Below are 25,580 nucleotides of genomic sequence, written 5' to 3' on the forward strand. Positions count from 1 at the left end.
CATAAGAATGTTTCTGTCCCACAGCATTTAACCACATTCGGTCATATATACAGAATACAGTATGTTATAAGCAGAGTGGATTGTACACTGGATTCCCCCTGATATTTTTTTATGTTTTGCTCCATCAAGCCATAAGAGATGGCAGCCATCTCCCATAAGAGCTGATCTCGGATCAGCTCTCCTTGCCCTAACCTTTTCAATTAACCTCCTAAAATCAACACTAGCCAGGGACCAGTTTGTTTACAGCGTGAAATCAATACAACAAGGATCCACTTGCTTGTAAGATATTTTGCTCAGCTGCCATTTCTGCTTCCTAAAACTGCTGCGGGGACGGGGGACGGGGACGGGGGGAGGTTTAGGTGATCGCTCCAGTGAGCCGTGAGAGGCACCCCGGACCAGAGCTACCTCATTAGCATGCACCCCACCACACCACACAGTGTGGTGGGGTGAGGGAGGGAGAGAGGAGAGAGAGAGGAGGAGGGAGAGGGAGTGAGGAGAGTGAGAGGTGGTGGGAGAGAGAGAGAGATGGAAAGAGGGAGGGAGAGAGGAGAAAGAGAGGGGAGTTAGAGAGAGAGAGGGAGAGAGGAGAGAGAGAGAGAGTGAGAGAGAGAGAGAGGGAGGGAGAGAGAGAGGAAGAGGGAGGCACAGAGGAGAGTGAGAGGAGGAGGGAGAGAAAGAGGAGGAGGGAGGGAGTTAGAGAGAGAGAGAGAGAGAGAGAGAGAGAGAGAGAGAGGAGGGAGAGAGGAGGAGGGATGGAGAGAGGGAGGGAGGGAGGGAGGGAGAGAGAGAGGAGGAGAGAGGGAGGAGAGAGGAGGAGGGAGGGAGAGAGGACAGAGAGGATAGAGAGAGGGCAGGGAGGGAGAGAGGAGGAGGGAGGGAGAGTGGAGGAGGGAGGAAGAGATGAGAGAGGAGGAGGGAGGGAGAGGGAGGGAGAGAGGCGAGTGAGAGGTGGAGGGAGAGAGAGATGGAAAGAGGGAGGGAGAGAGTAGAGAGTAGAGAGGAGAAGGGAGGGAGAGAGGGGGTGGGAGGGAGAGAGGAGGACCAGAGTTACCTCGTTAGCATGCATGAAGGAGGGAGATAAGAGAGAGAGAGGAGGAGGGAGGGAGAGGGAGTGAGGAGAGTGAGAGGTGGAGGGAGAGAGAGATGGAAGAGGGGGAGGGAGGAGGGGTTGAGAGAGAGAGAGGAGAAGGGAGGGGAGAGAGGAGGAGGGAGGCCGAGAGGGAGGGAGGGAGGGAGGGAGGGAGGGAGGGAGATGATGAGGGAGGGAGAGGGGAGGGGGGAGTGAGAGGTGGAGGAGGGAACGGGGAGGGAGAGAGTAGGAGGGGAGGGGGGAGAGAATGAAGTGGGAGGGAGAGAGAGAGAGAGAGGAAGAAGGGGAAAGAGAGAGTGAGGGAGAAAGGAGAGAGAGGGAGGGTGGAGGAGGGGAGGGAGGGAGGGAGGGAGGGAGGGAGGGAGGGAGGGAGGGAGAGAAGAGGAGGGAAGGAGATAGGGAAAGGGAGAGGAGAGAGGAAAAGAGAACACTAACGAGGCTGGAAACGTGCAGTCTGTTCTGTAGAAGAGACTGAGACAGGGAGCTTTGTCTGTGAGATCACTTTAAGATCTGTGTATTGTGTCAGGGCATAGGTATGCATGAGTGTTCAAAACATTATGCTCTTTCCATGACATAGACTGACCAGGGGAATCCAGAGTAAAGCTATGATCCCTTATTGGTGTCACTTGTTAAATCCACTTCAATCAGTGTAGATGAAGGGGAGGAAAGAGGTTAAAGAAGGATTTTTAAGCCTGAGACAATTAAGACATGGATTGTGAATGTGTGCCAATCAGAGGGTGAATGTGCAAGACAAAGATTTAAGTGCCTTTGAGTGGGGTATGTTAGTAGGTGCGACGTGCACTGTTTTGAGTGTGCCAAGAACTGCAACGCTGCTGGGTTTTTCATGCTCAACAGTTTTCCGTGTGTATCAAGAATGGTTCTCCACCCAAAGGACATCCAACCAACTTGACACATCTGTTGAGTCAACATGATCAGCATCCCTATGGAACACTTTCAACACCTTGTAGAGTCCATGCCCCAACGAATTGAGTCTGTTCTGAGGGCTAAAGGAGGTGCAACACAATATTAGGAAGGTGATCTTCATGTTTTGTATACTCAGTGTATGTGTGGTCACTCTTACTGGTCTCCTGACTGCGTAGCAGACCGAAATCGTCCTGTAAATCTATATCAACATGCCAAGGGGGACTGATCATGATGATGACAGAGCTGATGGATGGCTTCTCCTGAGGATGTGTGGCTACACTCTACACCCTCTGAGGTGTGGTAACCACTCAATACTCCCCCCCCCCCATACGTACTGGACAACACTCTATCAAAGACTTCTCTAGAAATTTGATATTGGCTTCCAGGTATTTGGAGGTTATTTATAAATCTGCCACATAAGATAACCTTAGAATGTTGCTACTTTTATTAAATGTGAAAATAGGCAGACTACATTTTCAGAATCTGCCAAAGAATTGTATTTCCTAGTTCTTCAATTCCAGGTGGTGTGTTTTCTCATCGAGACATAATGGTGTGTGAGATGTATGTGAGGTGAGTGTTCTTTATAACAGTCAAGGGGGGAAGTGTATGTGTGTGTTGGGAGGTCGAAATCCCTAGGTGGTTTGCAGGCAGAAGCAGTTACAGGACTGTAATCTCTCCTCCAAATCCAATGAGTCCTGTCTTCTGTACCAGGGGGTGTTGGTGCTCTGTGAAAAGAGATAGAGGAGAAATGGAGGGAGAGAGAGGGGGAAGGAGGAGAGAGGCGGAGAGGAAACACATTTTTCCCTTGGGCTTCCGGGACTATCCAAACTACACCAAAGAGAGGGTGGCAGGTTTACTGTCACACACACACACACACACACACACACACACACACACACACACACACACACACACACACACACACACAGACAGACACACACGCACACAGACACACACGCACACACACACCCACACACACACACACACACAGACAGACACACAACACAGACACACACACACACACACACAGACACACACACACACACACACACACACACACACATACACACACACACACACACACACACACACACACACACACACACACACACACACACACACACACACACATACACACACACACACACACACACAAGGTATAATTGGGTAAGACCCATGGGGCTCAGACAGATATCAGAGGGAAGTTGAATAAGAGCACTGAAGATACAGTATATAAAATATGTAATTTCTTTGTACTGGGAAGACACATCTCTCCCGGACCACCTTAGTTGCTATGGAGAATGGACTGCTCAGCTTTGGGATAGAGATCTGTGTTTGTACGTGTGTGTGTTTGTGCACGTGCGCGTGCTTGTGTGTTTTTGTAGCTGTGTGTCTTCCTGTCTAGTGAAATACCATACAAGGCCAGGTATATGTTAACGTTTTATGGATTAACTATAAAGGCTGACTTTTACAGGAGTTCATGACCCCAGCCTGTTTAACTCCAGACTATTCAGACATCATTACAGGTTGAAAGAATACAGAGTGAAGATGGGGCATCCTTGGTAAATCCATAACATTGTGACACACTTTTTTCACAAGATCATGTGGGGAGTCTGTGAGTTCTCACATAAATAAACAATTACAAATAAACAATTACACACACACACTGAACAAAAAGGTCTGAACGCACAGATAATTGTTATGGGATGTTTGAGTTGCATATGTAGGGTAACTAGGTGACGTTTAATTGAGTGGAATGGACCAATTATTAATAGATTATAAATGAGTGTGCTTGTGTTTGTGCATTTGTGTACTGCTTGCATGTGTGTGTGATAGTCTCTCTCTCTCTCTCTCTCTCTCTCGCTCTCAATTCAATTCCATTTAAGGGCTTTATTGGAATGGGAATCATGTTAACATTGCCAAAGCAAGTGGGGTAGATAGTAAATAAAAGTGAAATAAACAATAAATATTAACAGTAAACATTACAATCAGAAGTTCCAAAAGAGTAAAGACATTTCAAGTGTCCTATTATGTATATATACAGAGTTGTAACAATTTGCAAATAGTTAAAGTACAAATAGGAGTACATATGGGTTGTATTTACAATGGTGTTTGTTCTTCACTGGTTGCCCTTTTCTTGTGGCAACAGGTCACAAATCTTGCTGCTGTGATGCCCACTGTGGTATTTCACCCAATAGATATGGAGTTTATTAAAATTTGGTTTGTTTTCAAACACTTCGTGGATCTGTGTAACCTGAGGGAAATATGTGTCTCTAATATGGTCATACATTTGGCAGGAGGTTAGGAAGTGCAGCTCAGTTTCCACCTCATTTTGTGGGCAGTGTGCACATAGCCTGTCTTCTCTTGAGAGCCAGGTCTGCCTACGGCGGCCTTTCTCAATAGCAAGGCTATGCTCACTGAGTCTGCACATAGTCAAAGCTTTCCTTAATTTTGGGTCAATCACAGTGGTCAGGTATTCTGCAACTGTGTACTCTCTGTTTAGGGCCAAATAGCATTCTAGTTTGCTCTGTTTTTTTGTTAATTCTTTCCAATGTGTCAAGTAATTCTCTTTTTGTTTTATAATGATTTGGTTGGGTCTAATTGTGTTGTTGTTGTAGTTGTTGTTGTTGTCCTGGGGCTCTGTGGGGTCTGTTTGTGAACAGAGCCCCAGGACCAGCTTACCTAGGGGACTCTTCTCCAAGTTCATCTCTCTGTAGGTGATGGCTTTGTAATGGAAAGTTTAAGAATTGCTTCCTTTTAAGTGGTTATAGAATTTAACAGCTCTTTTCTGGATTTTGATAATTAGCGGGTATCGGCCTAATTCTGCTCTACATGCATTATTTGGAGTTTTTCGTTCTACACGGATGATATTTTTGCAGAATTCTGCATGCAGAGTCTCAATTTGGTGTTTGTCCCATTTTTTGAATTCTTGGTTGGTGAACGGACCCCAGACCTCACAACCATAAAGGGAAATGGGTTCTTTAACTGATTCAAGTATTTTTAGCCAGATCCTAATTGGTATGTCGAATTTTATGTTCCTTTTGATGGCATAGAAGGCCCTTTGTTCACAGATTTGTGGAAGTTACTTGTGGTGCTGATGTTTAGGCCAAGGTATGTATCGTTTTTTGTGTGCTCTAGGGCAACGGTGTCTAGATGGAATTTGTATTTGTGGTCCTGGCAACTGGACCTTTTTTGGAAAACCATTATTTTTGTCTTACTGAGATTTACTGTCAGGGCCCAGGTCTGACAGAATCTGTGCAGAAGATCTAGGTGCTGCTGTAGACCCTCCTTGGTTGGTGACAGAAGCACCAGATCATCAGCAAACAGTAAACATTTTACTTCAGATACTAGTAGGGTGAGGCCGGGTGCTGCAGACTATTCTGGTGCCCTCGCCAATTAATTGATATAGATGTTAAAGAGGGTAGGGCTTAAACTGCATCCCTGTCTCACCCCACGGCCCTGTGGAAAGAATTGTGTGTGTTTTTGACAATTTTAACACACTTGTTACCACTTTCCATCAATTTGTATGCCAAATTGAGTCAAAAGCTTTTTTGAAATCAACAAAGCATGAGAAGACTTTGCCTTTGTTTTGGTTTGTTTGTTTGTCAATTAGGGTGTGCAGGGTGAATACGTGGTCTGTCGTACGGTAATTTGGTAAGAAGCCAATTTGACATTTGCTTAGTACATTGTTTTCACTGAGGAAATGAACCAGTCTGCTGTTAATGATAATGCAGAGGATTTTCCCAAGGTTGCTGTTGACGCATATCCCATGGTAGTTATTGGGGTCAAATTTGTCTCCACTTTTGTGGATTGGGGTGATCAGTCCTTGGTTCCAAATATTGGGGAAGATGCCAGAGCTAAGGATGATGTTAAAAAGTTTAAGTATAGCCAATTGGAATTTGTGGTCTGTGTATTTTATCATTTCATTGAGGATACCATCAACACCACAGGCCTTTTTGGGTTGGAGGGTTTTTTATTTTGTTCTGTAGTTCATTCAATGTAATTGGAGAATCCAGTGGGTTTTGGTAGTCTTTAATAGTTGATTCTAAGATTTGCATTTGATCATGTATATGTTTTTTTCAGTTTGTTCTTTGTTATAGGGCCAACAAGATTGGAGAAGTGGTTCACCCATACATTTCCGTTTTGGATAGATAGCTCTTTGTGTTGTTGTTTGTTTAGTGTTTTCCAATTTTCCCAGAAGTGGTTAGAGTCTATGGATTATTCAATTACATTGAGCTGATTTCTGACATGCTGTGCCTTCTTTTTCTGTAGTGTATTTCTGTATTGTTTTAGTGATTCACCATTGTGAAGGCGTAGGCTCAGGTTTTCTGGGTCTCTATGTTTTTGGTTGGATAGGTTTCTCAATTTCTTTCTTAGGTTTTTGCATTCTTCATCAAACCATGTCATTGTCGTTACTTTTCTTCGGTTTTCTGTTAGAGATTTTTAAAATTTGATAGGGAAGCTGAGAGGTCAAATATAGTGTTTAGGTTTTCTACTGCCAAATTTACACCTTCACTATTACAGTGGAACGTTTTGTCCAGGAAGTTGTCTAAAAGGGATTGAATTTGTTGTTGCCTAATAGTTTTTTGGTATGTTTCGACACTACTTTCCTTCCATCTATAGCATTTCCTTTGGCCTTGATGCCTCATGATTGAGTATTGCTCTGTTCAAGTAGACTGTGATTTTGCTGTGGTCTGATAGGGGTGTCAGTGGGCTGACTGTGAACGCTCTGAGAGACTCTGGGTTGAGGTCAGTGATAAAGAAGTCTACAGTACTACTGCCAAGAGATGAGCTATAGGTGCACCTACCATAGGAGTCCCCTCGAAGCCTACCATTGACTATGTACATACCCAGCGTGCGACAGAGCTGCAGGAGATGTGACCCGTTTTTGTTGGTTATGTTGTCGTAGTTGTGCCTAGGGGGGCATATGGGGGAAAGAATGCTGTCACCTCCAGATAGGTGTTTGTCCCCCTGTGTGCTGAGGGTGTCAGGTTCTTGTCCAGTTCTGGCATTTAAGTCGCCACAGTCTAGTACATGTCCCTGGGTCTGGAAATTATTGATTACCCCCTCCAGGATGGAGAAGCTGTCTTCATTAAAGTATGGGGATTCTAGTGGGGGGATATAGCGTCTGCTAAATGACTAAAATGTAAATGTAAATATAGGTAACACACAGGAGGACATTTTTCTCTGTTGAGATCATTTCCTTTAGAATTTCTAGCCAAATGTAAAATGTTCCTGTTTTGACTAATTTAATAGAGTGAGTTAGGTCTGCTCTATACCAAATTAGCATACCCCCTGAGTCCCTTCCCTGTTTCACACCTGGTATTTTGGTGGATGGGACTACCAACTCTCTGTAAGCTAGAGGGCAACCAGTGGGTTCATCTCCTCTATACCATGTTTCTTGTAGGATAACAATGTCTGTATTTCCGATTTCTTTGGTGAAGTCCAGGTTCCTGCTCTTTAGGCCAAAGGCAGATGACCTCAGACCTTGGATATTCCAGGATGAAATAGTGAAGGCTTTGTGTTCCATAAAGTGTCTAATGTTGTTGGTTGTGTGGTTTGGCCTCAGGCCAGTAATTGTGAGCAGAGCCTGCTGAATATATGGTACATGCCATTGGCTTGGGCTAGTGTAAGAGTGGGGGTTGGGCCTGTTTGCCTGCTCACGGCCTGGGCGTATGTGTGACAGATGTAAGTGCTACGGGTCGGTAGTCATTTAGGCAGGTTACCTTAGTGTTCTCTCTCTCTCTCTCTTCCTTACACATACCCACACCGACACACAGAGACACACAGAGACACACGCACACCCAAACACAGACACTCACACACACAAAAACAGTGTGTTGTTTACACTGTCCGATCAGAAAAATGAGAAAAATATGATAATTAATTCTGAGCATGGCAGGGTTGATACAGACTGTGTACTGAAGCCAACATGCCCCCAACAGCTGGAGTTTAGAACCAATATATTCTTGGTCCCCATGAGAGAACCAATCAATGTCCTGCAGGTAAGCAGATGATGGTCTGAGTGTGTTCAGGTTGTCATTTGATAAACAGACCACTTGGTAATCAGCACTTTATAAGGAGTTATACAGTAATTAGCTTACCCAGTGTGTGTGTGTGTGTGTGTGTGAGCTCCTCCAGTGTGTGTGAACCTATGGACATTGGACAGTGTGTTAATTAGATATATGTTCATTATCATTACTACTCTATAAAAATGTTCATTATATTTATCTTCCTGAAACAGTGGACTGCTATATGGCACAATACCTCAGGTACAGACACCCTAACAATACCTCAGGTAGAAATACTATCACAGTGTTTTTTCAACTTCTGTTATTTTTACTTCCCTATTACTCTCTCTCTCTCTCTCTCTCTCTCTCTCTCTCTCTCTCTCTCTCTCTCTCTCTCTCTCTCTCTCTCTCTCTCTCTCTCTCTCTCTCTCTCCTCCCTCCCTCCCTCCCTCCCTCCCTCCCTCCCTCCATCTGTTCCCATGGTAGGGTGAGCTGATGTATTTTGGCAATGTGTGTTGGAGGGGTGACCTGTGTCAGAATTGTACTCCAAGAAGCAGAATTCTACTCTTAACTGTCCCCTACGCATCCCTCGTACTGTTCAGAGCCTCCTTCCTCTCTTTCAGTCCTCTCTCCTGCCCTTCTCCCTCCCTCCTCTTCTCCCTTGCTCTCTTCCTCTCTATTCCGCCCCACCTCTCTCCCCTTCATCTCTTCTTCTCTCCTCCCTCTGTCTCACTCTCTCTCTTTGTCTCTTTCTCTGTCCACCAGCTCTCTTACCCCCTCTCCTCTCCTCTCTTTCCCCTTCTTCCCACTTCTCACTCTGTCAATTTTAATGTCTCACCCTTCCCTCTCTCCCTCTCGCTCCTCCTCCCCCCTCTCCCCCTCGCTCCTTCTCCCCCCTCTCCCCCTTGCTCCTCCTCCTCCCTCTCCCCCTCGCTCCACCTCCCTCCCCCTCGCTCCTCCTCCCCCCTCTCCAACTCGCTCCTCATCCCCCCTCTCCCCCTCGCTCCTCATCCCCCCTCTCCCCCTCGCTCCTTCTCCCCCTCTCCCCTTGCTCCTCCTCCTCCCTCTCCCCCTCGCTCCACCTCCCCCTCCCCTCGCTCCTCCTCCCCCCTCTCCAACTCGCTCCTCATCCCCCCTCTCCCCCTCACTCCTCACCCCCTCTCCCCCCTCACTCTTCCTCCCCCCTCTCCCCTCGCTCCTCATCCCCCCCTTCCCCCTCACTCCTCAACCCCCCCTCTCCTCCTCCCCCCTTTCCCCCTCGCTCCTCATCCCCCCTCTCCCCCTTCTCTCTCAGGGTCTTTTGGTGGTGTTCTTGACAAACGTGTCACTGAGTTGTGTGATGAGGTCAGCCAGTTCTCCGGTGGCCTGAGACTTTTCCTCCAGGAGCTCATAGCGCAGGCTGGAGATGTCCTGCTTGATCTCCTTCAGCTCACCTATAACACACACACACACACACACACACACACACACACACACACACACACACACACACACACACACACACACACACAAACACAGTCAGACAGAGTCACACACACACCAAAACACACATAAAACAAACGCATACAAACACACACACATCAGTCTAGAGATATCCAGATTTACCTCATTAAAGCATACATTTATTTAAAAAAAACATATTTTAATATTTTGTTCATAATACTCTACTTTTAGTCCACATTGATCCTTTAAGCTACTGTATGATACAGCACACACTCTCATACTGACAACACCAACCCATTCACACTCACACTGACAACACCAACCCAGTCATACTCACACTGACAACACCAATCCAGTCATTCTCACACTGACAACACCAACCCAGTCACACTCACACTGACAACACCAACCCAGTCACACTCACACTGACAACACCAACCTAGTCACTCTCACACTGAAAACACCAACCCAGTCAGAGTCATACTGACAACACCAACCCAGTCACTTTCACACTGACAACACCAACCCAGTCAATCTCACATTGACAACACCAACCCATTCACACTGACAACACCAACCCAGTCACTCTTACACTGACAACACCAACCCAGTCAATCTCACACTGACAACACCAACCCAGTCACTCTCACACTGACAACACCAACCAATTCACACTTACACTGACAACATCAACCCAGTCACTCTCACACTCATACTGACAACACCAACCCAGTCACACTCATACTGACAACACCAACCCAGTCACAGTTTTACTCACAACACCAACCCACTAACACTCATACTGACAACACCAACCCAGTCACACTCACACTCACAACACCAACCCAGTCACACTCACACTGACAACACCAACCCAGTCACACTCAACCTGAGAACACCAACCCATTCACACTCACACTGACAACACCAACCCATTCACATTCATACTGACAACACCAACCCAGTCATACTTATACTGACAACACCAACCCAGTCACACTGACAACACCAACCCAGTCACAGTTACACTGACAACACCAACCCAGTCATACTCATACTGACAACACCAACCCAGTCACACTCACACTCACACTCACAACACCAACACAGTCACACTCACACTGACAACACCAACCCAGTCACACTCACAGTGACAACACCAACCCAGTCATACTCACACTGACAACACCAATCCAGTCATTCTCACACTGACAACACCAACCCAGTCACACTCACACTGACAACACCAACCCAGTCACACTCACAACACCAACCTAGTCACTCTCACACTGAAAACACCAACCCAGTCAGAGTCACACTGACAACACCAACCCAGTCACACTCACTCTGACAACACCAACCCAGTCACTCTCACACTGACAACACTAACCCAGTCACTCTCACACTGACAACACCAACCCAGTCACTTTCACACTGACAACACCAACCCAGTCAATCTCACATTGACAACACCAACCCATTCACACTGAAAACACCAACCCAGTCACTCTTACACTGACAACACCAACCCAGTCAATCTCACACTGACAACACCAACCCAGTCACTTTCACACTGACAACACCAACCCAGTCAATCTCACATTGACAATACCAACCCATTCACACTGACAACACCAACCCATTCACACTTACACTGACAACATCAACCCAGTCACTCTCACACTGAAAACACCAACCCAGTCACTCTCATACTCAAACTGACAACACCAACCCAGTCACACTCACACTGACAACACCAACCCAGTCACAGTTTTACTCACAACACCAACCCAGTCACACTCATACTGACAACACCAACCCAGTGACACTCACACTAACAACACCAACCCAGTCACTCTCACAATGACAACAGCAACCCAGTCACACTCACAATGACAACACCAACCCAGTCACACTCACACTTACAACAGCAACCCAGTCACAATCACAACACCAACCCAGTCACACGGACAACACCAACCCAGTCACACTCTACTGACAACAGCAACCCAGTCACACTCACAACACCAACCCATTCACACTCACACTGACAACATCAACCCAGTCACACTCACACTGAGAACAGCAACCCAGTAACACTCACACTCTTACTGACAACACCAACCCAGTCACACTGACACTGACAACACCAACCCAGTCACAGTTTTACTCACAACACCAACCCAGTCACACTCATACTGACAACACCAACCCAGTCACACTCACACTGAGAACACCAACCTATTCACACTCACACTGACAACACCAACCCATTCACATTCACACTGACAACACCAACCCAGTCACACTCACAACACCAACCCAGTCACACTCACATGACAACACCAACCCAGTCACAGTTACACTGACAACACCAACCCAGTCACACTCATACTGACAACACCAACCCAGTCACACTGACAACACCAACCCAGTCACACTCACAGTGACAACACCAACCCAGTAAAACTCACACAGACAACACCAACCCAGTCACACTCACAAAAGCAACCCAGTTATACTGACAACACCAACCCAGTCACACTCACACTGACAACACCAACCCAGTCACACTCACAGTGACAACACCAACCCAGTCATACTCACACTGACAACACCAATCCAGTCATTCTCACACTGACAACACCAACCCAGTCACACTCACACTGACAACACCAACCCAGTCACACTCACAACACCAACCTAGTCACTCTCACACTGAAAATACCAACCCAGTCAGAGTTACACAGACAACACCAACCCAGTCACACTCACTCTGACAACACCAACCCAGTCACTCTCACACTGACAACACTAACCCAGTCACTCTCACACTGACAACACCAACCCAGTCACTTTCACACTGACAACACCAACCCAGTCAATCTCACATTGACAACACCAACCCATTCACACTGAAAACACCAACCCAGTCACTCTTACACTGACAACACCAACCCAGTCAATCTCACACTGACAACACAAACCCAGTCACTTTCACACTGACAACACAAACCCAGTCAATCTCACATTGACAATACCAACCCATTCACACTGACAACACCAACCCAGTCACTCTTACACTGACAACACCAGCCCAGTCAATCTCACACTGACAACACCAACCCAGCCACTCTCACACTGACAACACAAACCCATTCACACTTACACTCACAACATCAACCCAGTCACTCTCACACTGAAAACACCAACCCAGTCACTCTCACACTCAAACTGACAACACCAACCCAGTCACACTCACACTGACAACACCAACCCAGTCACAGTTTTACTCACAACACCAACCCAGTCACACTCATACTGACAACACCAACCCAGTGACACTCACACTAACAACACCAACCCAGTCACTCTCACAATGACAACAGCAACCCAGTCACACTCACAATGACAACACCAACCCAGTCACACTCACACTGACAACACCAACCCAGTCACAATCACAACACCAACCCAGTCACACTCTACTGACAACAGCAACCCAGTCACACTCACAACACCAACCCATTGACACTGACAACACCAACCCAGTCACCCTCACACTGACAACAACAACCCAGTCACACTCACAACAGCAACCCAGTCACACTCACACTGACAACACCAACCCAGTCACACTCACACTGAGAACAGCAACCCAGTAACACTCACACTCATACTGACAACACCAACCCAGTCACACTCACACTGACAACACCAACCCAGTCACAGTTTTACTCACAACACCAACCCAGTCACACTCATACTGACAACACCAACCCAGTCACACTCACACTGAGAACACCAACCTATTCACACTCACACTGACAACACCAACCCATTCACATTCACACTGACAACACCAACCCAGTCACACTCACAACACCAACCCAGTCACACTCACATGACAACACCAACCCAGTCACAGTTACACTGACAACACCAACCCAGTCACACTCATACTGACAACACCAACCCAGTCACACTGACAACACCAACCCAGTCACACTCACAGTGACAACACCAACCCAGTAAAACTCACACAGACAACACCAACCCAGTCACACTCACAAAAGCAACCAAGTTATACTGACAACACCAACCCAGTCACACTCACACTGACAACACCAACCCAGTCACACTCACACTGACAACACCAGCCCCGTCACACTCACACTGATCAACACCAACATAGTCACACTCATACTGACAACAGCAACCCAGTCACACTCATACTAACAACATCAACACAGTCACACTCAGACTGACAACACCAACCCAGTCACACTCACAACACCAACCCAGTCACACTCACACTGACAACAGCAACCCAGTGACACTCACACTAACAACACCAACCCAGTCACACTCACAATGACAACAGCAACCCAGTCACACTCACACTGACAACACCAACCCAGTCACACTCACACTCACACTGACAACAGCAACCCAGTCACACTCACAACACCAACCCAATCACACTCACACTCACAACAGCAACCCAGTCACACTCACAACACCAACCCAGTCACACTGACAACACCATCCCAGTCACACTCACACTGACAACAGCAACCCAGTCACACTCACAACACCAACCCAGTCACACTGACAACACCAACCCAGTCACACTGACAACACCAACCCAGTCACACTCACAACAGCAACCCAGTCACACTCACACTGACAACACCAACCCAGTCACACTCACACTGACAACAGCAACCCAGCAACCCAGTCACACTCACAACACCAACCCAATCACACTCACACTTACAACAGCAACCCAGTCTCACTCACAACACCAACCCAGTCGTACTGACAACACCAACCCAGTCACACTCACACTGACAACAGCAACCCAGTCGCACTCACAACACCAACCCAGGCACACTGACAACAGCAACCCAGTCACACTCACACTGACAACACCAACCCAGTCACACTCACACTGACAACAGCAACCCAGTAGCACTCACAACACCAACCCAGTCACACTGTCAACACCAACCCAGTCACACTCACACTGACAACACCAACCCAGTCACACTCACAACAGCAACCCAGTCACACTCACACTGACAACACCAACCCAGTCAGGCAGAATCTGGTGAGGTACATAAAGTTGACATTAAAGGAGATTAGATCTTCACCTTCATTGACGTCATCATTCTCTCTGTCAACCTGAGCCTTCAGAACATAACGCTTAATGAGACGCTTCATGATCTTCTGCAGTATGACAAAGAGGAGAGATGGATGAGGGGAGAGGAGGATGGGAGGAGAGTGCAGAGAGGTGAGAAAATATGAAAGGGAGAGTAGAGGCGGAGAGGAGAGAGTTGGAGTTATGAAAGCTGAAAGTAATGTTTAAGCACACCACGGTTATTATAGTAAACTAAAACTGAAACTAAAACTAATCATGAAAAAACTGCTCAGCAAATGGAAATAAAATAATTAACAAACCCGTTTGAAAAACTAAAACTATACTTAAACTATTATCTTTGACCCCAAAATGAACTAAAATAAAATAAAAACCCATTAAGAATTATGTTATTTTTATATATTTTTTTACTTTGGGCAAAACCCTAATGGGGTTTTCAAGCTCCTGAATGTGGTGGGTAATGTGGCCAGGAGATGGTGATGTTTCAAAAATGCCTCGCTTGTTCATCACTATCATTAGCTATCATTAGCTATCATTAGCTATCATTAGCTATCATTAGCTATCATTAGCTATCATTAGCTATCATTAGCTATCATTAGCTAACAGGAAAAAAACCTGCTAAAGATAAAAAGCATTGGATTGGTGTAAACATTGGCGAGAGAGAGTTTCCTTCCACCATATTTTTTGCACCAGTCTTGGCGCTATTCCTTTTAAATCCAAGTCACATCGAGATTGATTTGATAATTTAAACATAACCTAACCTTAGCCTGAGAACCCATACAGCCATAGGGTTCTTATTTGGAACAATTGACCACAGCAGGGCAACTATACCGACACTTTATCTACACGTTAATAATTACCACAGGCAATACACTTTTGGAAACCCCCGGAATTCTACTTTCATATGAACCTTGAACACTCAACTTAATTATCACCCAAAAATAACTTTACAAATACAAAAGATACACTTAGTATGCGTGTTTATCTCAAAGATTCCAACGGAGGTTTAGCATGGCACTTCCTGAGCTAATAGAAACTCGGGAGGGAACAAAAAAAAACGATCAGCTCAAAGCTGTGTTACACAAAAACCTCTGTGGAAATCTGTGGTAAAACAGTTAGTGTATCTTTTGTAAAGTTATTTTGGGATGATAATTAAGTTGAGTGTTCAAGGTTTCCAAAACCATATCGCAATAACGGATAAATTGTTTCAAGACAGATCAATTGTTTTCTTGACCAAATTACCAGCCAATCAAAATGGATGTGGAATGACTCCGACGTAGCATTGGTGTCATGAGAAGGCCTAACCTAACCTATGACCTGACTCATCAACTTATGTATTACTGCCCCCAGTTGGAAGAAGAAAAATAAAATAAAAACACACAAAACTATACCACACAAATGGCGCCTAGCCTCTCACACTTTCTGTCCCAAACACTAAAACTAAAACTGAAATTAAATAATATAAAAACGAAATAGAAATATTTGTATACAACTATACTAAATAAAACTAATATAAAAACACAAAACTATAATAACCTTGAAGCAGTGGTGGAAAAAGTACCCAATTGTCATACTTGAGTAAAAGTAAAGATACCTTAATAGAAAATAACTCAAGTAAAAGTGAAAGTCACCCAGTAAAAATGACTTGAGTAAAAGTAAAAGTATTTGGTTTCAAATATACTGAAGTATCAAAAGTAAAAGTAAAAGTATATTAAGCAAACCAGACAGAAACAATTTTCTATTTTTTCTTATTTACGGATAGCGAAGGGCACACTCCAAATCATTTAGAAACCATTTGTGTTTAGTGAGTCCGCCAGATCAGAGCCAGTATGGATGACCAGTGATGTTCTCTTGGTAAGTGTGTACATTTGACAATTTTCCTGTCCTGCTAAGCATTCAAAATGTAACAAGTACTTTTGGGTGTCAGGGAAAATGTATGGAGTAAAAATTATATCCTTTTCTATAGGAATGTAATGAAGTAAAAGTAAAAGTTGTCCCAAATATAAATAGTAAAGTAAAGTACAGATACCCCCAAAAACTATTTAAGTAGTAGTTTAAAGTATTTTTACTTAAATACTTTTACACCACTGCATGCAGACGCCTTAAGACCTACTCTCTGGGAACCCGTCAATACCTGTAGCCCTGCGAGCATTACATACACACTCACTGTGAGAAGCTGGCCTGACATACCAAATGCAGTGTGTGTGTGTGTGTGTATTGATGTGTTTGTGTGTGTGTGTCAGGAGAAAGGCTTTTATAGAGAAGCAATATCATGTGTGAGAGACACAATAGAATGACCTCTCACGAGGAAGAAAGAAGATTTCCCATAGTGCAAAGGTGGAGGACAGAAAGACCTTCCCTCATTCCATTCCATCTATTGTCCCCATTCAGTCACTCACTCCCCACTCCTTTACTGGGCCATTACCTGCTTCCATTCACTCCATTTCTCGGTACCACGTTAAACCGATATGCAGTCGGTCTCAACATCCATCCGTCTCACTGACTGTCTATTTCTCCATAGCTCTCTCGTTCTCTTTCCTTCTGTGCCCCCTATTCCCCTCTGATGTTTTCTCACCTATTACCCTCCCCTCCTACACCCCTTACCCACTTTATTTCTGTCTGTCTGTCTGTCTGTCTGTCTGTCTGTCTGTCTGTCTGTCTGTCTGTCTGTCTGTCTGTCTGTCTGTCTGTCTGTCTGTCTGTCTGTCTGTCTGTCTGTCTGTCTGTCTGTCTGTCTGTCTTTCTTTCTTTCTTTCTTTCTTTCTTTCTTTCTTTCTTTCTTTCTTTCTTTCTTTCTTTCTTTCTTTCTTTCTTTCTTTCTTTCTTTCTTTCTTTCTTTCTTTACCTGGTATCTGGTAGGGTGTTTGATGGGTTTTCTGAGAGTGGACTCCTCTCGTGGTCGACCGTGGGCCCTGTAGCGTTCGCCCTGTAAAAACACAACATGAGTTATATGTTATATTTAATCCTGTGGTGCAAACATGATTCCTGTGATCTTGGAATAATGTGTATTGTGATGTACTCTGCTGTGCTAACTCTGCTGTGCAAACTCTACTGTGCTAACGCTGCTGTGCTAACTCTGCTGTGCTAACTCTGCTGTGCTAACTCTGCTGTGCTAACTCTGCTGTGCTAACTAACAGTGACCTGGTTTTATTGTCCTCTTTTAGCTTTACTTAGTGCCCTTCAAGTCCTTATTTTCATTTTGGCAGGAGATACGCTCAGACACACACACACAGCTCTGGGGCTCGTAAAGGCTGCCAAGTTTGGCATTGTCAGTGGCATGGCATGGCAAGACAAGACGTGGCACCAAACTGCAATGGCTCCTGAAACCCCAGACAGACACACACACACTAACCCATGCACGCACGCACACACACAGACACACACATGCCTGAACGCACGCACATACAAAGACACACACACACACAAACTCACATGACATTTTGCACATTTTCCAGAGGTGTAGTGTGAGTCTATATATCGATTGCTCACCTCCTGCTCAGTTTTGTTCCATAGTGAAGCCATCGGGTCTCTCTCTACCCATGAAGGCAGTTCTATAATACATCCTGAAGCATTTGAATAACATGTAACTGCCAAAATAAAGGAAACACCAACACAAAGTGTCTTAATAGGGCGTTGAGCCACCACGAGCCGCCAGAACAGCTTTAATGCGCCTTGGCATAGATTCTACAAGTGTCTGGAACTCTATTGGAAGGATGCAACACAATTTTCCATGAGAAATTCCATAATTCGGTGCTTTGCTGATGGTGGTGGAAAACGCTGTCTCAGGCACTGCTCCAGAATCTCCCATAAGTGTTCAATTGGGTTGAGATCTGGTGACTGAGACACACACACACACACACACACACACACACACACACACACACACACACACACACACACACACAAACACACACACAAACACATGGACAAACACACACACACTGTAAACCCCTTATGCTCCTTTGAGACCCCTCTTTCAAAGTCACTTTGATCTCTTCTTCTAACTTTCCTCCCTGGAGGTTCAGCTGTGCCTTGGCAAGACAGCTTTACCAAGGATCAAATTCTCACCTGGTATTCCAATAAGGTAAACAACAAAACACTGTTTTTAAATGTCTTATCGTCTTATTATGAAAATAGCTTTGTATCAGATCAAACACCTACTAGCATCTACAATATCTATTGACACAATTAGGGTTTGACTTTTGACCTTTGCCCTCTCCCCTCTGGCCTTCAGTCGTGAGTTGAGCATGCCCATCTCCAGCTCATTGTCGTGGCGACGGCCCTTGGCATTGCAGAGGTGAACGAGGCCGGCCTTGGTGCGGAGGACCAGGTAATACCAGGACTTGGGAGAAGGCACCATGTTGAAGGGAGCGGGGAGAGTACGGCCCTCGTCAAAGTAGGACATCCACAGCTTGGCACGGGCAAACTTCCACTCTACATCTGCATCTGTCTGGAGGAAACAAACACGTGTAGAAATGGACACAAACAAACAAATGCATGCACACACGTTAACACACACATATTGGTTGCAGCATTGTACAGGCATGTCGGATTAACAATATTTCACACTAAATATACTGTACGTTGCTTTGGATAAACATGTCCTAAATTAACAGGACCCTATTAGGATTACACATTTACATGCAAGATTGAATAATTCCTGATGAATAAGTTATTAATAGGACTGACCTCTATATGAATGAGTTATTAATAGGACTGACCTCTATATGAATGAGTTATTAATAGGACTGACCACTATAGGAATTAATTATTAATAGGACTGATCTCTATATGAATGAGTTCTTGATAGGACTGACTTCTATATGAATGAGTTATTAATAGGACTGACCACTATAGGAATTAATTATTAATAGGACTGATCTCTATATGAATGAGTTATTAATAGGACTGATCTCTATATGAATGAGTTATTAATAGGACTGACCTCTATATGAATGAGGTTTTAATAGGACTGACCTCTATATGAAGGGGTTATTAATAAGACTGACGTCTATATGAAGGGGTTATTAATAGGACTGACCTCTATATGAAGGGGTTATTAACAGGACTGACCTCTATATGAAGGGGTTATTAACAGGACTGACCTCTATATGAAGGGGTTATTAACAGGACTGACCTCTATCTCCTGGTAGGAGCTATTGATCATAGCGATGAGCATGTTGAGTAGAACCACCACCATGGTGACGTTATAGACCCCGTACAGCACATAACCAATGTTCTCTATGAACTTATGGTCATACTTCAGGACCACAGAGATCACCTCCGACAGACCGAAGATGGACCAGAACAGGGTCTTAAAGCTCTCCTCCACCCTGGGGAAGCACACACGCACGCACACACACACACACACACACACACACACACACACACACACACACACACACACACACACACACACCAGGTGAGTCTTTAAACCAGAGTATGATGTTCTTTTATTAGAGTTTATGAGCTGGCCCTGATGAAATAGCTGATGAGTCATGTCCAGTTCTAACACATTATCCTCCCACCAGGACAGCTCAATAAAGGCCAATTCTCCTTTCACATTTTGAAACAGATCACTAAGAGGATATTGCTGCAATTTATAAGCTCAGAATTCAGGCTGAGTCCAGCCCAGCCCAGCCCAGCCTAGTCAAGTCCTGCTTTTAGCCACAGTGCTCTAGCTAACTCTCTGGCTGAGGGGCTTTTGAACAAGCAAAACAACCACTGAGCCTAAAGAACACAGACATTTGGCCTCAGTTCTGTAAATACATATTCAATAAGTGGCAGAGCTGGAGGAAGGGAGGAGAGATGTTGACTGAAGGCCTGTGTGTGTCCTTTCCTCTTTCAGAACTGAGAGCACACACACACAACCACACGTCCTCAGCAGTGAAGTTTACTGGTATCTCCTCAGAGTGAACTTCTTATCTTTCCCGAGAAGACAGGAAAACACTTCTTAACTTCCAAGACCTCTCTCTCTCTCTCTCTCTCTCTCTCTCTCTCTCTCTGTCCCATGAGATGCAATAACTGTGCAGTTATACAATAAGCGTCAAGCCAAACATCTCTCATCACTTAGCAATATCTCCAGTATCATCTCAATATACTGCAGGACCCAGTACGCACAGGATATTATCTCTCTAGAAGGACAGCGTTCTCATGTGGAACAGTATTCATATCACCATATGACAGGCCATGCATTGATCCCTGTGAATGTTTATTGATTTCAAGTTCCTCTGACCCAGGGGTCACATGACAAACGTCCGTTTGAAGGCGTGATACTCAACCCATCACTAATGTCCTTGTCAATACCCACGACTCTATTTAGAAATGGATTGACATATTATTTGGCAGGGAAATGGATAGAAATGGATTTAAATATTATTAGGCAGCGAAATGGTTAGAATGGATTTACATATTATTAGGCAGGGAAATGGATAGAAATGGATTTACATATTATTAGGCAGGGAAAGGGATATAATGGATTTACATATTATTAGGCAGGGAAAGGGATATAAATGAATTGCTAATAGAAGTTCATGACAGAAACACTGACATCCCCACTCGTCTGCAGAGATATACAGTAGTGTTCTCTCTTGATGATTTCTCTGTCTAACCTCTCATCACCCACTGTGAACAATTCGGTCAGTCGCCGCATCCCACTACGCTTCCTATTCACACAGAGAGCAGCTCAGTGGATGTGGGCACCGGGTGGGGATCCATCATTAAACACTTCTGTCTAGTTCCCTAACGGCTGGTCACAGCAGGTGCCTTCAGAGACACAGCAGGCCTTGACCCTCAGGAGAACACCTCACTGACAGGAAGGAGGGTGGGAGGAATACAAGACACCAGTAACAGGCTAGTAGTGTCTTCTCTCCCCCCTGTTCTCCAACCCTGCTCCTCTGCTCCCTCAGGAGACTCACCTGAACACACAGTAGGTCTCTGTTTCTCTTTATCTAACTTTATTTTCCATTTTTACTTTTCTCTTTCTTGCTACCTTTCTTCAGTCTCTCTCTCTCTCTCTCTCTCTCTCTCTCTCTCTCTCTCTCTCTCTCTCTCTCTCTCTCTCTCTCTCTCTCTCTCTCTCTCTCTCTCTCTCTCTCTCTCTCTCTCTCTCTCTCTCTCTCTCTCTCTCTCTCTCTCTCTCTCTCTCTTTCTCTCACCGCTGCCCCTGTGTTTCTCAACATCACATTGAAATTATTATGTTCTTGACTGGCATGACTGATAATGACACATCCCCAATCACATATCCATAGGAGTTAATAACCACTCCCCTTCACTCAGATCCCTCTCTTTCTCAACCTATATATCACTCTCAAACGCTCCCTGCCATCTCTCAACCTCTATATCACTCTCAAACTCTCCCTGCCATCTCTCAACCTCTGTATCACTCTCAAACTCTCCCTGCCATCTCTCAACCTATATATCACTCTCAAACTCTCCCTGCCATCTCTCAACCTATATATCACTCTCAAACTCTCCCTGCCATCTCTCAACCTATATATCACTCTCAAACTCTCCCTGCTATCTCTCAACCTATATATCACTCTCAAACTCTCCCTGCCATCTCTCAACCGCTCAGTCGCTCTCTCCTTTTTTCCTTCTCTCACTCATGTTATTTTTGTATATAGCCTTAGCTTGACGTATGTCCCTTTCTAGCCCACACGAAACTGGATTCCGTACCACCAGCCCTATTTACGTCTCCCTCTTATCCCCCTCTCTCTATATCATTCTCATCTCTTTATCTCTCCACTCTTCACTCTGCCTCTCTCACCCCATCACAAAACATGATAATATCTCACAGTTTTTTGGTTTTGCGCTCTCGCTCATTCATATTTTCCTCCATGTCTGTGCACAGATGCATATCTTGATTTGTTCATCCTGTTGTTGCAGGAATTTTCCTGCACAGTAGGAAATGCAAACTTGTAGTGTTTTCGAGGTTTTAAAAAGCTTCTAAAATGTGTCATTTTCACTTTAAAATTGATTTGTCCTAACAAAAAAATGATCAGCCCCTACAGATGTCCATGAATTATAGTCCACATAATAATTCACATTTCCTATTGCTGCAGGATTATTTTCCTGCTTTGATAAACTCGGTCAAATTAGGATACAGCATATGTATGTCTCTCTCTTTCTTCCTCTCCCTCTTTCATTTCCTCTCTCTCCTCTCCTCTCCTCTCCTCCCATGTCTGTGGCTCTGGCCTGTTTCCCTCACTGAGCCCACACAAACAAGCCAGCCAAGAATCATCCTCTGCTGCTCTCTTTCTCCCTCTAGTCTCTCCTTCTCCCTCTAGTCTCTCCTTCTCCCTCTAGTCTCTCCTTCTCCCTCTAGTCTCTCCTTCTCCCTCTAGTCTCTCCTTCTCCCTCTAGTCTCTCCTTCTCCCTCTAGTCTCTCCTTCTCCCTCTAGTCTCTCCTTCTCCCTCTAGTCTCTCCTTCTCCCTCTAGTCTCTCCTTCTCCCTCTAGTCTCTCCTTCTCTCTCTAGTCTCTCCTTCTCCCTCTAGTCTCTCCTTCTCCCTCTAGTCTCTCCTTCTCCCTCTAGACTCTCCTTCTCCCTCTAGACTCTCCTTCTCCCTCTAGTCTCTCCTTCTCCCTCTAGTCTCTCCTTCCCCCTCTAGTCTCTCCTTCTCCCTCTAGTCTCTCCTTCTCCCTCTAGTCTCTCCTTCTCCCTCTAGTCTCTCCTTCTCCCTCTAAACTCTCCTTCTCCCTCTAGTCTCTCCTTCTCCCTCTAGTCTCTCCTTCTCCCTCTAGTCTCTCCTTCTCCCTCTAGTCTCTCCTTCTCCCTCTAGTCTCTCCTTCTCCCTCTAGTCTCTCCATCTCCCTCTAGACTCTCCTTCTCCCTCTCTTCTTCTCTCTCTAGTCTCTCTATCCCCTCTCTCCACTCCATACTCATTCCTCCTTTCCTCTTCCTCCTCTAGCCTTCATCAGTCTGTGCAGCATTTGTCACGCATGGCTGACTAGAACATAGAGACAGGCCTACTGCTTCTCCAGAGGTGCCTAGCTGAAAATCCTCATAACCTGCAGTGTGTGTGTGTGTTTGAGAGAGAGAGAGAGAGAGAGAGAGAGAGAGAGAGAGAGACTGAGTGAGTCAGTGAGTGAGTTTGTTTCTGAAGGCCAGAGTAATAGCCATAAGGGCCTACATTTTTCATTAAACTTTCTCCAGCTCAACAGTCTGAACCATCTAGCCAGCCTCCAGAGACCCCCCTTCACCCTCTCCCTGGCACCCACTAAGCATGCCTCCTCCTGGGGTATCATTATCACTGCCACCTGCCTCCATCACCACCAGAGCCATCAAACCAGCCCTCGCTACCATCCTCCATCAAAACCTGCCTTGTCAACTATACTCAATCACACAGAGCGATAACAGACACACACACGTATGCACACACACACACACACACACAAACCTTAGTCATACAGCAGCATAGAAATGATTGATGGAATGTATGTCAACACCTTCAAATACAGACACACTCAACTGTTACTGGCTTTTTCTGATGCAAGCTGAGTCAGAATTGCAGTCATACTGACCCCTTGTGGCATGAGTGACAACTTTTCAATAGAATAATTCACTCATAACAGCTCACAACACCAGCAATTCAAGCAGGAAAAATATTTGTGGAAAAATATCAGAGACAAATCTCAACTATGTTTCAAGGCAACGTCAAGCTTTCTTATTCCAGACTGATCTAACTTGTGTATGGGTAGAAAAACATAAACAGTTACAACACTGTTGTAACTAATCGGGCCTTAGAGTCCAAAATAGAGCCCTGACACTGAGTATCCGCTGTGGGGGAGTAGAAGTGATGAGTCAGCCTAAGAGCTTTTATACCAGTACCGCCTCAGCAGACTGGTGGTTCTATGTGATCAGCCACGCAGAACCCATCCCAGATGCCACGGTTCTCTACAGTTCTACTTCACTACACACAGACGGACAGAACAGAGGAGTTCTCTAACTCACAACTTAAAACAGACTGACTGACAGATGGACAGACTGACTGACCGACAGACTGACTGACAGGCAGACTGGTCTCAAAACCCATTAGCAAAGTGACTAAAAGATGATTGAGTGGAAAGTTTCAGTCTGAGTCATATGACACAGGAGAGGAGATAGGAGAGGAGAGAAGGGAAGACAACTGACAGTGTCTGAATGAGTGTGCCTTCTCTCTCTAAGATAAATGATGACAAATGGTTCCTAAATGAGCCTGCCTCAGGATAAAGATTATTGACATCCCTTTGCGACGTTGCTAAAAACAACAGACAGACATTGAATTTAGCCTGTCATCACTGATGTGAAAGGACTAGCAAGATTCCAGAAAACATTATGGTGGATTTCTACTAATAAACTGGACAGAGATGTAGCCAGACACTGCTTTCACCTGTTCTTTCAGAAGAGAGCTTTGAAAGAAAGGTGACCTTTAGGGATTCGTCTAGTGTCTTTCCTAAATGTTTGGCCAAAAGAAAGTAAGGCTGAGTTTCTCTCTACACGCTAATACGGTGGAGAGTGTATGTGAACAGTATGTCAGTGTGAAGTGGAGAAGCTAGGGTTGTACTTGGCTCCTAGGTAGTAGGAGTAGAGGTTGACCATGCATGTGTGTGTGTGTGTGTGTGTTCCTGTGTGTGTGGTCCCACTCACGTGGTGAAGGCAGGGTTGTACTTGGCTCCCAGGTAGTAGGAGTAGAGGTTGAACATGCCGATCATGAAGGCCACGAACACCATGATGAAGATGACCATGAACTTAAAGATGTCCTTCACCGTCCGGCCCAGGGAGATCTGGAGCGGGCCAAAGCTCTCGTTGGCCGGCAGGATGTAGGCGATGCGGGAGAAACTTAACACCACAGCGATGGCATACAGACCCTCTGAGATTATCTGGGGGTCCGACGGACGCCACTTATTCCTGGCTGAGAGAGGGAGGGGAGGGGGAGGGAGAGAGGAGCCTGATCAGTAGAAACAGACTT

The 25,580-nt window shown here is 45.2% G+C and overlaps 1 protein-coding gene across 1 annotated transcript in view; it reads right to left on the reverse strand.

The window, feature by feature from the left end:
• Positions 1-9,315: 9,315 nt before the first annotated feature.
• The window catches only part of LOC121536675 (short transient receptor potential channel 7-like), a 32,930-nt gene continuing 16,665 nt past the window's right edge, over positions 9,316-25,580 (reverse strand). The window contains exons 6-11 of the mRNA XM_045206141.1: positions 25,259-25,523; positions 19,767-19,962; positions 18,858-19,079; positions 17,475-17,555; positions 14,625-14,700; positions 9,316-9,458 (exon numbers count right to left, since the gene is read on the reverse strand). Of these exons, the coding sequence (XP_045062076.1) occupies positions 9,316-9,458; positions 14,625-14,700; positions 17,475-17,555; positions 18,858-19,079; positions 19,767-19,962; positions 25,259-25,523 (983 nt within the window). The remainder of the gene's footprint in view (positions 9,459-14,624; positions 14,701-17,474; positions 17,556-18,857; positions 19,080-19,766; positions 19,963-25,258; positions 25,524-25,580) is intronic.

Source organism: Coregonus clupeaformis, chromosome 2 (genome assembly GCF_020615455.1).
Source record: "Coregonus clupeaformis isolate EN_2021a chromosome 2, ASM2061545v1, whole genome shotgun sequence".
Lineage (NCBI taxonomy): Eukaryota > Metazoa > Chordata > Actinopteri > Salmoniformes > Salmonidae > Coregonus > Coregonus clupeaformis.